The sequence below is a fragment of the Gambusia affinis genome, linkage group LG13 (assembly GCF_019740435.1).
Source record: "Gambusia affinis linkage group LG13, SWU_Gaff_1.0, whole genome shotgun sequence".
Taxonomy (NCBI): Eukaryota; Metazoa; Chordata; class Actinopteri; order Cyprinodontiformes; family Poeciliidae; genus Gambusia; species Gambusia affinis.
This window is the reverse complement of record NC_057880.1, coordinates 5,467,299-5,483,083: the sequence shown is the minus strand read 5'-3', so window position 1 is coordinate 5,483,083 and position 15,785 is coordinate 5,467,299. Positions and strand designations below refer to the sequence as shown.

At 38.2% G+C, this 15,785-nt stretch overlaps 1 protein-coding gene across 9 annotated transcripts in view; it reads left to right on the top strand.

Annotated features, from left to right (window-relative positions):
- kcnq5a (potassium voltage-gated channel, KQT-like subfamily, member 5a) overlaps positions 1-15,785 on the top strand; it is a 110,514-nt gene that overhangs the window by 89,124 nt on the left and 5,605 nt on the right. For 3 of the 9 annotated variants that reach the window (XM_044136314.1, XM_044136316.1, XM_044136315.1), the window contains 4 exons: positions 6,410-6,651; positions 9,786-9,894; positions 11,544-11,675; positions 12,985-13,101. In XM_044136314.1, coding sequence (XP_043992249.1) covers positions 6,410-6,651; positions 9,786-9,894; positions 11,544-11,675; positions 12,985-13,101 — 600 coding nt within the window. Of the gene's footprint in view, positions 1-2,944; positions 2,999-6,409; positions 6,652-9,785; positions 9,895-11,543; positions 11,676-12,984; positions 13,102-15,785 lie in introns of all 9 variants that reach the window. The other 6 variants (XM_044136319.1, XM_044136321.1, XM_044136320.1 and 3 more) reach the window with 3 other exon arrangements.

Sequence of the window (15,785 nt, the reverse complement as noted above, 5' to 3'; positions counted from 1 at the left end):
TCAGCGCTCTGAAGGATAACACAGAACAAGCTCAGTCTGCTACACAAGGACTCCCTGTCATTTGCTGAAAGTCTAGCTCTCTCTCGCTCTCTCGCAGCCTCCATGAATCACAGTCGTCTCTCGACATGCCATAAGAAAAAATAGCTTCCTCAGACATCACAGATATTAAAATCTGCTGAATTTGGGTTTTCTGTCAGGAAGAACTTCTAACCTGGAGAGTAATGTTGTTGGGCGTTCACCAATCAAAATGATCGCATGTTTAAGATTCCAATCAGCTGGTTGACTTGAACAGAAAATCAACTAATTATGGTTATTAGGCATTTTCTTGGTCAGAGCAACCTGGGCTCACATAACACCTGAGCAGTGCCAGAAACTCATCGACTCCATGCCACGCCGCATTAATGCAGTAATTGAGGCAAAAGGAGCTCCAACCAAGTATTGAGTATTATACATGCTCATATTTTTCACTTTCATACTTTTCAGTTGGCCAACATTTCTAAAAAAAATCCCTTTTTTGTATTAGCCTTAAGTAATATTCTAATTTTGTGACACACGGAATTTTGGATTTTCATTTGTTGCCACTTCAAATCATCAAAATTAAATGAAATAAACATTTGAATGCATCAGTCTGTGTGCAATGAATAAATATAATGTACAAGTTACACCTTTTGAATGCAATTACTGAAATAAATCAAGTTTTTCAAAATATTCTAATTTACTGGCTTTTACCTGTATTTCACTGAGAGGACCCGCTGCCCCAAAAGAAGATATGTTGTTTAGAGTTAGGCACCAGGTTCAGGATTGAAGTGTGAACTGAGTTTAGAGTTATCCATGTGCTGGTAATGGTTAGGTTTAGTGTCAGGGTCAGGCTGTAGAAATGAATGGAAGTCAATGCAAAGTCCTTATGCAGATAGAAAGACGTAATGTGTGTGTGTGTGTGTGTGTGTGTGTGTTCGCTCCCTTATCCTTTATCACATGCCTTCAAAGACAGAAGTCTGTACCATGTCTGTACCATTACACACTTTTTCCATTGAGATGCTGTTTATATAACTCATCAAACACAAAGTCTAGAGGCGACTGACTAAAGCTGAAGAAAGGGGGAGGGAATGGGCAGAAAGGGGATTCAAGAACAAGAGGAGTTAAAAAAAAAACAGAAAGAGATTTGTGAGTTTAATTACGCTAGTATAGTTTTTACAGTGCAGCGTCTCTTTGTCAACATTTGGAGGCCTTATGTTGAGCCAGCAGCTTCATATGCATTTAAACTGGAAACCGCCACACACATACGTAAGTGAAAAAGAATCCGTTTGAGCTCCCTGCCAAACACACAAACAAACATACGTCTCATTCTTCAACAAAATAGGACTTAATTAGGCTTTGTCGCTTCCACAACAGCTATTCCCCAGGAATCCTTCTGCCTCAACGACTTAGCGTAATTATGTTTTCCTTTGGTAGAAACTTCTTGCTGCAGCCAAGTCCAATTTACACTTGTTAAATCATAATTACCCGCACTTTTATGACACTGTTTTCTTTTCTCCGCGCTGCCCTTTTTACCGAGGGAATACGTAAAGCCTTGGCGTTATTAGCGGTTTTACAGACTGTCGACTCTCGGCAGCTCGACGGCGGTAGGTGCCGTGGTAAGCGGCCTGTGATGTTCGTTTAGCAGACTTGTAAACACCAGCGGTTGTAAACGCTCGGCGCACCGCAAAGTGGTGCAGCGGATATCAAGCTGTGTGTTAGTGAGTTGTATTTTGGCAGCGTGAGACGAAGGATAACGGAGTTTACTCTTTGGGTTATGAGTGTAGACAGGTGGGGTATGTTGAGCTCGCTTGCCTTTTGTGGCGCACTTAAGTGTAATTCAGCCCCTATGATGTGGAAAATCAAGAAAATAAAAACATTGACCAATAAACAATTCGTGAAATTAACTTGTCTCTTTGGTTGCTTTCAATCTGGATGCTATCTGTAAATGCTTAAAGCTGTAGCGGACTATCTGGTTTGTTATGTCAAAGTCCTGCAGTTTTGAAGCTATTTGTTTGGCAGCGTGGCTCAGATAACAGCTTTCAGTCCAAGCTAAGCAAACAAGGATATCCAACATGTCACATTTAATCTAAAACCGGCCAAACCGAACATGAACACAACACATTTTTCAGCCTTTTGTTTGACAGACAAATAGTGGGAAATTTGTTCAAACCGCAGTGCCTTCCAATAGTGCCCGTACTCCTTGATTTTATTTATTTTTTTTATTTTCTTTATCTCCATGTTCTGTCACGACACAATCCCAAACTTTGATTTATTTCATTGGACTGCTAATGCGACAGACCGACGCAAAAGTAGTACGTCACGGAGAAGTCAGTTTAGCGTGATGGATGGTTTTTAAGATCACTTTACTAATAAAGAAATGTGCTGTGTTGGATTTCTATTCAGCCTTCCCGAGTCAGCATGTTGCTAACCCAACTTCGCCTGACTACATGTCTTTTGGAGAATGTCTCGTGAACTCTGGACTTTGATCAAGCCGTTCTGAGTTAGCTCCAGGTGTAATTGCTGGATGCAGATTCTTGACTCGAGTCAAGTCTTCAGCTCCATTCGTCCTCCCAATAATTTTAAAAAGGTTCTTTGAAATTAGGATCATTCTAAGCCGTCTTGTGATATGAAAGAAGAATAATCCTAAATCTTTGGCTGAGAAAATAGATTCAGTGTCGAGAAAATACATTATCCACGTATTTCATCCCAACTTGAGTGGTTCTTGAGCTCAGGGGGATATGCTGCTACCCGTTTAGCTTTTCCTCTTTGAAACGTGTCCTCTGCCCTTCTGTGAGTGTTGAGTGTGTCAGTCCTGAAAGCAAAGTCTCTGACCTCGTTCAGCTCAATTCCTCTTCCTCTTTGCCCCTCCCTTCTCCGTTCCCCTTCCTATTCTCTCTCTCTCTCTCTCTCTCTCTCTCTCCTTTAGTAAGGGTCTAACTAATGGGGGACTCTTCAGAAAGTGTTATCGGAAATATAGGAGGTACTTACAGTAGCATCTTCTCTGGCCTGGCCTAAAACCAGAACCTCATGTGTACGACTGACTAATAGCATGAAAAAGAACAAGAAAAAAGCCAACCTTCCTCATACAAATCCCCTTGGTTCCTTTTATGATTAAAAAAATGTATTTTGTCTGCGACGCCTACTTCTGCCTGCTGCCTGCTGAATGCAAACGAGACCTTAGTTCCAAGTTACAATTTAAAGGGGAATTACACCAAAACCAGAATAACGCTTGTCATTATCTTTTTATAATTTGATACTTTAAAAGCTTGTTTTACCTCTATATTTTTGCCAAAGTTTTAAAGTCAAACTCTAAGTTCCCCTTTATTTTATATATATATATATTTTTTTTTTTTTCCTTCATCAATAAGTGCATTTTATGTCATTTACTGTGCTAAAGCTGTAAAAGAGCTCACACATGCTAATTAAAGTTTCCTGTAATTATTTAAGAGGTCTTAATCAGTAGTGCTCCAGACTTTTTGACGGTCTTTCTTTCAGAGTGTTGCCTCTACCTGGACATGCAGCAAATGTTTCATTGTGTTAGGCCTAAAAGCCATCTACCGAAGATATTTTTTATTTGACAGTTGTGTCTTTAAAGGATTAGGAAAGCAATTTAAACAACAACCTAACACAGACCTAAGAGATGGGCTCTTGTTTTGAAGTCATCCAGGAAGTTGAGTTTTCGTTTTAGACGACTCTTTGGTCAGCAGTGGTTCCGAGTTTGCTTGTGTTTGGTCGCCACGGTAACTCGCTGCAGCTCTGACCAATTGGATGCACCGTCAGTTTCATTAGCAGCTCAGATTATGTCCACAGGTTTCACAGCAGACCTCTGCTTGTTGTCTCGGAGGAGGGACGCTAGCTGTCGCTACCGCTAGCACACCCAGCTGTTTCCTGGTCTGGAAATAGAAAACAGAGGACATAAACTCAGCCCATTAATGTTCTATTTATTTATCGGTTTTTCTTTCCTTCCTTCATTCTTTCCTAGACATATTTGGCATAAATTCAAAGTGAATTTTTGCGCTCAATACTTTCGTTTAACCCATTGGTTGTGGTGGATCCATTGGATAACATTTAAGCGTTTTGGAGGTGATAGTTAAGGGCTTTTAAACTCATGTTTTTACCATAAAAATTTTAGTTTGGAGACTTTTTTTTTGTAAAAGCCAAATTTTGAAAAGGAAGTACCTAAGAATCCGTTTCTAGTTTGCAGGGTCAGCATCTGTCTCCAAGCACGCTGTATCCTCACACAGCCATGTCTGTTTAGCAGTAAGTCAGGCAACTCTTACACAGGTTTGTAGCTAATCCTTAAATTCCAACAAAAAGCATAAAAATCAACATGAAACCAAACCTAAAATCAGATTTTCCTTGACCAAGAGTCCGCTGTGAATTTACACACAGGCTTTCTTGGACAAAAACAATATGAAAGGCCTTCAAAAAGTGGTCAAATTTATGTAAAATTGCATTCATGTAATTTTAAGTATTACATGAACTGCAAAATACAAAGAACGAGAATTCACTCAATCCCGTAAACCATTGTCCACAAACTGGAAATCTCATGAATTTCCTCATAATCTCTGCATGAGCCACTAGCAGCTCAGCGTCAGCCAAAGATGATCTCTGGGCATTTTAATGCAGTTTTGTAAATCAGCTGTCCTCATCTAGACAACAAAAACATCAAATGACGCAATTCCTGGAGCTGGACTGTGTAGTGATATAGTAATGTGTAAAATCCCTGACCCACTAAATGGTCAGGGATGTTACATCAGTCGACTCAACATGCTTCCTGCACGTTTCCTGCTTCACTGCTGCCTGTCTTGTTTTCATTCTTTGGTCATTTCAGAGGAGAATAATCATTTTTGTAAAAAAAAAAAAAAAGAAGAAGAAGAATCTAGTATTGTCGTGATTGATTTCCTAATTTCTGTTCAGAGTTATGAGCCAGTAAAACTCGCAGGAGATGGAGAGGTTGAGAAGATTTAGTTGCTGTAGGGCAAACAGCATGCAGTAAGAAGCTAATATACCCTCAAAATGGAATGAATGTTAAACATATTTTGTGTTTTTACTATTTATTTGAACTATTGTGTTTCCGGAGTGGAATTGTTTCTGAGTAAACTGCAAAAGCAGCGAGAATCGGATGCACCAGTTTGAATATGTCTGAATTTCTCTGACCTCAAATTAAAATCATTTTTTGAGACATCCATGTACACTCACATGGAATAAATTTAATGTTAAAAACTTTTAATGTTTTCAAGTCTTTCTGTTAATTTTTTTTGTTTGTTTTTTGTTTTTTGTTTTTTTCAAAATGCATCAGCAACAACTGAATGTTTCACAATCATTCCACCCTGGGAAAGATAGTTAAAATAATCATCAGAACCCTAAAATTATTAACATTCATGCTAATAATAAGTGTTTGCAAACTTTTAAACACATCTGCTGAAGATATGCTGGGAAAAAAATGCATATCTCTTTCTATTTGCATGCTGGTCTCTGTTCATTAAGTGGAGTATGACTCATGTTTTGCATTCACACCAATAAATTAATAAATATGTGACTAATGTGGAAAAAAAACCAAAACATTATTCTGTGTCTAAAGTTGCTGATGCTATGAGCTTTTTGCTTCTAAGTAGTGAAAGATTAACCGAGAGACGGAGACGACTGGTCATAAAGATCGAACATTAGTAGTTCTTGTATAATTTCAGCACAACATAAATTACTAATGTAGAAAAAAAATGCAGCAATGTAATTTGTCAAAACAGTCCATGGAGGATTTTGTCTTTTGGCAAAAAAAAAAAAAAGAAGAAAAAAAAGCTGCATAAGCAACCAAGGGGGAAGAAAAAAAAAGATATGAAAGTAAATCATAGTGAGGTTTTAACAAGCTTCTCTCAGTACTGGTGTCATTTGTTTAATATGGACTCAAAATGAATGTGGTGATGATGTATTAATGGTCCCACGCTTTACATATCACCTTTAAAAATCTCATTAAGTTTGTTTTGAAAAGAGAATAGATGAATATATTATCAGCTCATCACTTGCAGCACCTCAGGATCCAGCGAAGAGGCGGTTTTTACTTCGTGGTGGCTTGGCGGCCATTCTGGCTCTGTTTTAAAGTTTTGCGCATGTTGTTTGGATGGATGGGGTTTGGTCAGAGGGAAAAGACGAGAGCGCTGCTCCTTGTGCCTGAACGTTTTTCACTATCTGAGGAGAAATGATTGCAGTCAGCATCCAGTGTTACTTGTCTCCAAACACACATTTGTCACCTCTGTCTTTCCCTCACCTCACCTCTTTTATTTCAAATCTTTCCTTTGCTTAAAACTTTTCCTGTTTCTCTTTCTGCATCCATCAGCTTACCCCTTCTCTTTTCTGTTTCTTTTTTTTTTATTTCTTTCGCCCATCCCCTCAGTCAAAAGCTGAGCTTTAAAGAGCGGGTGCGGATGGCGAGTCCTCGAGGTCAGAGCATGAAGAGCAGGCAGACATCCATCAATGACCGCCAGCGCTGTTCCCCTGGCAACGAGGTGGTGGGCAGCAGTGAGCTAATGGGCGGGAGCCCCGCCAAAGTGCAGAAAAGCTGGAGCTTCAACGATCGGACACGCTTTAGACCGTCGCTGAGGCTGAAGAGTCAGACCCGCACCGCTGCTCCAGACGGTGAGCACGGCACCAAACAATTGGTTTACTCACCTGGATTCATCTTTTTTTTTTTCTTCTTTTCTTTTCAGCTGGTTAATTTTGATTAAACAGATGAACTATGTCAAAATCATCGAGAGGATTTTTAACTTTAGTTTGCGTCTTTCAAATTTGAAAGATTTGCTTAAGGAAAATTGCCAATAAATATCAAGGACATTGGTTCACAAGACTGCAGATTTAAAATCACAGATGAACCAAGTGGACATTTGTGGCTAGTTTGCTACATTTCTTCAGCCAAAACTGATTTAGGTTTGTCTTGCAACACTACAATTGCACCATTGAAAATGTTTCTTTCTAACCTTCATGCCATTTCCAGTCATTAAACATTTGTAGTAAACACAAAGGCAAGATTAAGTTACCTGTGAGAGAGCATACACTGTAAAACACGTGTCAAACTCAAGTCCCGTCCCGTCAAATCCGTCCCACCATAACCCTCTCAGGCCACTGAAATAAAAGCGTAAAACAATAGCTTTGTGCTTAAATATTATTTTATCAGTCAAATCAAATCAGTTTTTATTTGTATAGTGCCAAATTACATTAATCTGGAAGGATGCTCAGTAATTTTTACTTTTTAGAAGTATTTTCTGAATGCAGAGGAAGCTGTAACATTTCATCAGTTTTTAATAGGTAATTTCAACAAGTCAGTTTTCTTCCACAAGTTTCCCTGTTACCAGTCAAAGTGAAGATCCACTAATTAAAGTCACCAGTTAATTTTTTTTTTTTTTGCTGGATTAAAACTGAAAATCAGCTTAACGAGGAAAACGCATTCGAAGTTGATTTAGTAAATTTTTAAAAATTTAAACATAGAAATGGGGTTGCATTTTGTGGTTAAAAAGGAAAAGAATAAGGTAAAATAATGATGTATGCAAAAAATCTGTACTAACCTTAATTATGAGGCTGATATATGGTACTTAAAGATTAAAATAAAAGACAACGGTTCACATTGCTCTGTGTTTGTGACACGAGTCCCATCACAAACTCCATGTCCTATCTCCATGTTGTGCTTCACGCTTGGTTTTGTCTCCTGTTTGTTTTGGAAAGGCTGAGGTTCTGTTCACTGATCCCAGCCAAGGATCACAGTGAATACAGAGAGGCTGTTAAAATTAGATTTTCACAAGTTTAAAGTCATGAGATATTTATAGTTATATATGGGAAAAGGAAAAAAAAAAGATGGAAAGTTGAAGCACATTATACGCTGCATTCTGGTTCTCAAATAAGCTAAGCAGGGAATAAAACTTAAAATAGCCAGCAGCTTACAGTATGAGGACATATGTGACTAAAACATCACCTATTGGTTTTATTTCCCCTATTCAGATGTTTGTAAAGCACTCAACTGTAAAGTTTACCCTGATTTCTATAACCATAGTTGACAACATAAAGATGTATGTTGTTTTTTTTTTCTAATTATCTGGATAAATTAGAAGTTTATCCAGATAATTGGACTGAAGTAGAAATAAAACGAAATGGAAAAGTAATTGCATAACACAGCATCCTACCATTTCTCCTCTGGTTTTGGTCTCCCTGTAAAACTTGACAGAAGAAAGATTTTCAGCACCTTTTTGCTGTTGCCAGATCAGTTCTGTTTGTTTGTGTTGGGCCCATTTCTCAAGAGTCTATTTCCATTAAGGGTTCAATTGACATGCACTCAGACAATTGAATAAGATCCCAGAACATCCTCCACAGGAAGTGAAACCCATCTGAGGAAACATTACAGTGAGGGAGTTGGATAATTTGTTGAAAGCAGGACTGGGAGATTTATCTGTTTATTATTATTATTATTATTATTATTATTATTATTATTATTATTATTATTATTATTATTATTATTATTATTATTATTATTATAACTTGTTTGTGTTTTGTAATCCATCTAGATTAGTCCACATTCGGTTTATCATGAAAAAAAAAAAAAAACGTACAATTGTTTTTGTTTTTGTTTTGTTTTTTTGTACTTCTAAACTTTCCCCGTGTCATTTTTATCCCCATAGGATTTACTGGATGATAGGAAATCTCTCAGCAGGAGAGAATATAAAGAAAGTGCTGAAGTGTTTTTCCTCACAGCTTGCAGCATCTGTATTAACTACAGAGAGAGATTTGAAATATACACTCATTATTTTCTTCTTCCAACTTTTCCAGTTCTATTCAAAGGGAAATTAAATACCATAACCCATCTCATCCAAGAACCTCCAAAGGCTTGTTGTTGATTGTGATGCTGTGGGCAGGAAGGATCTGTGGTAGCACAGACGTCTCTTTAAATCTCTGTCTGATTGAGAGAGAATTTGGAGTTGGGGATAATGTCCTTTCCCTCTAAGATCAACAAGAGGTGATTTGAACTTCCTCCTTCTCTCTCTCTGCTCTTTGGTGCTGCTCTACACCCATGAAACCTCCTTTTCAACTCCTTAGGGATTTTTAGGTTGCAGTTCAGGTGTTGTTTGAGCTGTTAGATGCTAAGCAGTTGTAAAAACAATACCTTGTTGCCATGGTTATGCATCACAGTGACTGCTCAAAAGCAAAAAGAGTAAGGATAAGAATCCCTCCAGCTGCACGGCATCCAAACACAGAGGGAATGAGTGTCTAATCATGCAATGGCTTAAGTAAAGAAATATAAAAGCAAAAGTCTTCAAAGAAGAAGAAGCACAGCAGAGCTACTCTAGCATGCTGCCACCATGAATGATGCAATTCTGAAATGAATTACAGATCAATTTTTTATAAGAGCATTCTGCATAAAGTTTATTGAAAATAGATAGTAAATAGGTGGAAAGTAAATAGATAACTGTCTTGCTATCTATCTAGAAAGAGAGATGGATGGATGGATGGATGGATGGATGGATGGATGGATGGATGGATGGATGGATGGATCTCCTAAAACCTTATATAGTTCAGTTGGCGAATTGCATCTAATTCCTGATGTTCCCATCCAGACGGAGCATAAATCTTCACCTGCTCAAGGCCAAATAGTATCGGCTTTAAAAGGAATTTTTGACGTCTCCTGCAGAGACCCGCGTTGAAGAAAGTGCTTTATGGGTTTTTCGGCCTGGAAATTATTTTCTACGGGCCTGCGTTGATTGATGGATCAGTGCTGCTGTCTCTTGCAGTGGACCCAGGCATGACCACAGACGATTCCTTCGATGAGAAAGGTTGCCATTGTGACATCACTGTGGAAGATCTTTCAGCTCCGCTAAAAGCGGTCATCAGAGCTGTCAGGTAGGCTGGAAATAAACACACGAGCTTGAATTAGGCTAAAACACGTTCAGCAGTTTGACCACGTCACCTTTGGGTTCCCCAATGGGGTATATAAACTGTATACAAGACATTGTTTTTCAGATTTTCTTCTTTTTCGTGTAGTCAAAATCTAGGTTCATATAAAGACTACTACTTTGTTTGAGCGTAAAAAGTTAAAGATAATTCCTCACCTTAAATAGTAGGATAATCTAGATGTCCTACTATTTTGTAAACAGATTTGTTCTAGAATTGGCAACAGGTTACCATCAAAAGGACGATGAGTGCAGCAATTCTCACTGCATATCTGTAGAACAGTCACGATACACTTGTCAACCCCTGACCGCAGTAGCAGTGCCCAGAGTCATCAACACTAGGTGTTAATTTAAGACCAAAGAGCAATAAAACGAGGTGGAATCCTTTACGAGGTGTTTAACTTAGACGGCTGCATCGTCGTTACTTGTCTGGCAGAGAAAACGAGCTCAGAACGAGTTATTAGTTTGGCATTTGAACACTTTTTTTTTCCACGCAAAAGTCCTTCGATTCCCATCGCTTTCGCTTGGAGAATCAGATCCACAGATGCACAAACTGTACCTCTACCTTCTAACGTCCACTCAGCGGGCCACCTCCGTGGGTTGCCAGATCCCAGCTCTTTCCCAGGGTTTCAGGTTGAGGACCGGACACCCCGTCCCCCAGTTGGGTCTGTTTTTGCAGCGGGTCTTCTGTCTCGGGGTGTTTCCATTAAAACTGTGAACCAAACAGACAAAGACCATAGATCTTCTTACCTACATCAATATTGTTCACCCATCAGTGCCTCCCTTTAACAAATGGATGGAAATAGTCATTTGAATTTGAGGTGTTAATATTTAGCTGTTGTGAAATTCGACTAATATTAGTTTTTGAACAGAAGATCTTGAGGCAGACGTCAATTATTAATACCCCTGCAGATTTAGGTTGAAGCATTTTTTTTCAACCAATAACTTCTTTTACAGCAATGAGACCTTCCGCTCTTAAGACATTTACACTAATACCCTTCTTAATAATCAGATTTTTGCTTTCAGTAGTATTTTTGATGATGTATTTTTTCAAATGAGCTCTAAGTCTCCGAGGTTGCAAAAACCTCCTTACCATCACCCTAATCTGATCTCCCTCCTCAGTTTCTTCATCAGATTAAAACTGGGACTCTGACTTAGTTTTCAGTTTTTATGCAGCCCAAATTTGGAACAAACTTCCAGAAAACTGCAAAGATGCTGAAAGACTGAGTTTGCCACCTGGAGATTTAAGCTCAGTCCTTGGATGAATAAAATCCATTTAAACCTGATCTTACTGTTCATCCTGGAGCTCAGCCAGGTAAAATAAACACGTTGACATAAAGATTGCTTTAAAGCCAAATCTGCTCAATTGTGTGTTTTTAATTCAATCACAAAAAAATGTAAATAGGAACAAGAATTCAAGTCGATGATCAGCAAGCTGCTGCCGCCATCTGCTGGTCTGTCTTAGCAATTGCATCTCATCAGATTTTATTTTTTGCTTGTCTTGGTTCTACTACCTCATGTATTTCCCAGTTATTAATCTTGTGGTAAGTTCCATTAATGCTACACATCAAGACACTGTGTGTTTCTGTGCTTCTGTAGGATCATGAAATTTCACGTAGCTAAGAAGAAGTTTAAGGAGACTCTGCGTCCGTATGACGTGAAGGACGTGATCGAGCAGTACTCTGCTGGACACCTGGACATGCTTTGCCGCATCAAGAGCCTTCAGACGAGGTCAGGAAACTCTGGGAAGGACACAAAAACACACACAGTCACAAAAGCGTTCCGTTGTAATTCTAGAATATTTACAAGCTTTCTCTAAAGGTCATTGTTTAGTTAAGCAATGCTACTTTTACAGGACAGTGAAATTTTTCAGTCTTTATCAGAAACATTTTCACTTGCTGTGGTCTCTATTGTTAATGGTCTCTGTTATACATATGAATAAAGTTTTATATTGAGCTCATTTACAACAGCAGCATGGTCACACATTGAAAAATGTATAAAAATGCAAACTTAAGTTAAGATTTTTAGGGGAAAGAAAATCTTATATTAAAACAACAAAATGTAGCTTTTAATGAAATATTGTTTTTACATATTTCTTAAAGCTTTCATTTTGTGTGCTGACAGTTTAAAATGGGACAGCTAATCTGTGAAATAATCAAGCTCCTCCTTGTGGTCGTACCGCCATCTTTAAAAAATGCTCCACTCCCGCTCAGAAACAACCAATCAGAGCCAAGTGGAGGGTCTGAGAGCTGTCAGTCATGCTTCTGATGGCGCTTCTTAATGTGCCAATGGCAGAGAAACAACCTACACTTACAGGAAAACTGTTTAGCTGCTGTCATTGTTAGCTAACAGGTAGCATGCTAACAAGACTTTGCATTTATGACAGGCGCCATTGTGGAGAACTAGCTGTAAAGTAGCAGAGAGGAAAGTGGAGGGCCTGAGATAATCTGTCTTGTATGCTACTTGCAGGACACAGTTGCCACCAAAGTGCTTCCAGAATGCAAATGGCACCTTACATGTGTGATGTTTTAAGATTTGCAAAGTTTGTCACAAACGTCTTAGAGGGGTTAATATATCCTGTTATTCCAAAGAGTTCAATATGCTATGCATTGTACAACAAGGTCTCAGAGCCTGTAAAGTCATAAAACCTTAAGACGATGAATATGAAGAATGTGTTGTTTTCCAGGTATGTGTTTAGAAAACCTACATTTTCACTTGTAGTAGTGGAACAGAAAATGGATCTTCCTGGTTTGCTTCTGAACTGCCAGTTGGCCTGTAGAGAGATGTCTTAATAATCCTAATAGTCCTAATAATTTGAAGGTTACGCTACATTTGCTCTTTATCAACTTAAGCACCCTACTCAGCAACATTTTGATAGTTTTACAGATGTCATTGAAGTACCTGAATGATATTTTTTGGATGCAAATTACTTCATTAAAAAAAACAAAAAACAACAAAAACATCCTTCTTCAGGATTCTTACCCAACCAGATTGTCTTTGTTTCCCTGTGTGCATGTTCAGTTTCTTTTCTTTCCACCAGACTGGATGCAGTAGTTGGATCCCCTCCAAGGTCATTAAGAGGTCGTATCAAGACATTTTCTTCTTCCTTGCTGCAGTCAGATTACAGGAAGAATCAGAGGAAACACTCGTCATCTGGGTTAGAATTGGCCTGCCCTGGCTCCCTGGCTCCCCTTTTAACATGGCTGGATGCAGCCTGGGTCAAACAATGCTTTGATAAAAAATTAAACCTGATTTGTTTGAAATGCCAACATATTTGTAAACTCAATGCAACTCAATTTCCTCCAGTAAATTGCTGCAGAATATTTATATGTTACAAATGCAGGTTGACCCAGGTGTAGCAGGACATTGTTTTCCGTCATCTAGAGGTAACACCACCATTGGAGGTCTTTAGGAATTATAACTTTATCTTTTTTTTTTTTTTTATCTCAGTGGTCATTTAGTAAACTTATCAAATACGTCATAGTCAAAAGACAGTGAGATAAATACCACAACATATTATGATAAAATGTTTGACCAATATTTCCCATCCCTAGTGGTCAGATAAGATCAGCTAAATCAATAATCTCTTTAGGTTTCTTTTGCTGTTGTTTTGTGTGTTTGTTTTGTCACAGTCTCTCCCCAATATACCACTTTAATATTATAAACCTAATTTGAACAAATGAAGGGGCTTTCTGTTGGCGTTGTGTGCTTGTTGTGAATATAACAAGAGCTACATAAAGTTATATTTAGAGACATGATAGCTTAATTTGCTATTTTGTCATCGACCCAGATAAATTAAATGCCTGTTTGTCAGCCGTTTTCAGAATTAAGCTGCATTATAATGACTTGAACTCAAAACCTCTTATTGCTCCTATTAGACTTGAGAAACAATCAGGTTTTGTTTTTCTCCAACATCTCCTGCCGCCAGAGGGCGACATACTGCAATTCTAAATGGGGACTTCAGTGACAGATGATGATAGAGTGAGCCTCTGCTGTAATGCTGAATAAAATTTACATCTACAAGGGATTCAAGGAGTCAGCGGGAGTCCTGAGAAATGACACACTCCATGTACAAAGTATCAGAGTCCTGCCATGAAGACATTCTGATGTAAAATAACGGCATGATTATTGTGAAGCAAAGAGCCATTTGCTTCAGTCGTCAGTGAATTTGGTGGCAGTGAAAATAGTTTTACCAAACGAGTTGTTGTGTCACTGTGGAGCCGACTCAAATCAGTGCTAATTTGCTAGCAGGTCAAGGGCTGACGCAGTTTTAGTTCTGTCTCGATAATTTACTTAATCATCTCAAGATGGCATGCTTCCTTTGTTGCACAACAAGCGACAAGGCTTTGAAGACTACTTACATAGCTTGATGTTTACATAATTCTCCGCCCATCACCTATCCTCTTTCTCATAAACTGGCTTGGTTTTGTAGTTTTGGTTTCTTTCATGCTTCCTGTGAAACGGATACTGCGTTTATGTCTTCCTGTAAAAGCTGAAGCAGGAGAGGTCCACTCCTTTTCCAGTAAACCCAGTCTGTTTGGATTTGCTAACACCAGTGGACAACTGATGCAGTTGAAAACAGATTTATATACTCTGCATGAAAAGACATAATTGGTATTTCTCACTGTCTGATTTTAAACCAGAGTGGATTTACCTTGTTTTAGATTACCTAAGTTAGACGAATTCATTTCTATTTGCTAAATACCACAATAAGACAGAAGGAGAGATTTTTATTATTTCTTGGGTTTAGTGTTATACTGAATCACATTAATTGAGAAGCTAAAATTACAGGAAATCAACTAGGAAGTGGAAAGTTGGGCTCAAATAGGTCAATAATGATTTTAAACATGCCCCAAAAACAGAAATAGACTTTTCAGAACAACAAAGTCAGTGGCTTGGAGTGACCACAATGCAAAAACATAAACTCTTATCAAATATATTTTTTGGGGGGACGGGGGACGTTTTAGTGAATGCATCTTAATATATTTGAATTAAGACAAAACTGACATCCTACTCCAGACTTTCCTTTATTTAAAAAAGTAAAGATCAAAACCTAATTACAGTCCTGTCTAATAAGCATGGAAGTGACAAGGTTATTGCTGCCTCTGGGAATATATAATAGTGAATAAATACATAAATTACTTTTTTTCTGATTCAATGTGAGAAGAAAAAAAAAGTATGTTATGCCTTGTAGGAGAACTGTTTCACTTTTTTATGTCTCTGTGGGATGGAAAATGAAGATCACAGAACAAGAAGTGCTTAATTTATGCTTTAGATTCATTTAAGACTAAATTACTTTGAGCGTGGCCAGAGAGTAATCTAATAAATGTATTTATTTACTATTATATATTGCCAGAGGCAGCAATGACCATGACCTATTTTGAATTTGATCAAAAGAACCTTGCCACTCCCATGGTTATTAGACAGGACTGTGATTAAGTTTTGACTTTTACTATCCCACTCCAGACTTTCCTTTATAAGGCATTAAGTCCCCCCCCCTCTACATGGTAATACTTGATTAGACACTGGCTGACATCCTCATATAAACTTATTAATATTTATAAATAAAACCCATGACATTATCCTCTAACTTCGGCCTGAAACTCATCTTACGTTCTCTAACACATTGCCTTTTTCCTTAGGGTTTAACTTTGTGTCTGGAAACTGCTAAGCTGGGAGGATTTACAGTGTGTGTTGTGGAGTTTTAACAAATCAGCGTGCACATTAACTTGACTAATTAATTGAACACAACATTGAGGCCTCTTGTGCATGCAAAAACGTGGCTTTGTTTTCTGGCTGTGGGGATGTAAGCCTGCAATTGTGGTTTTGAAAACCTGGTAA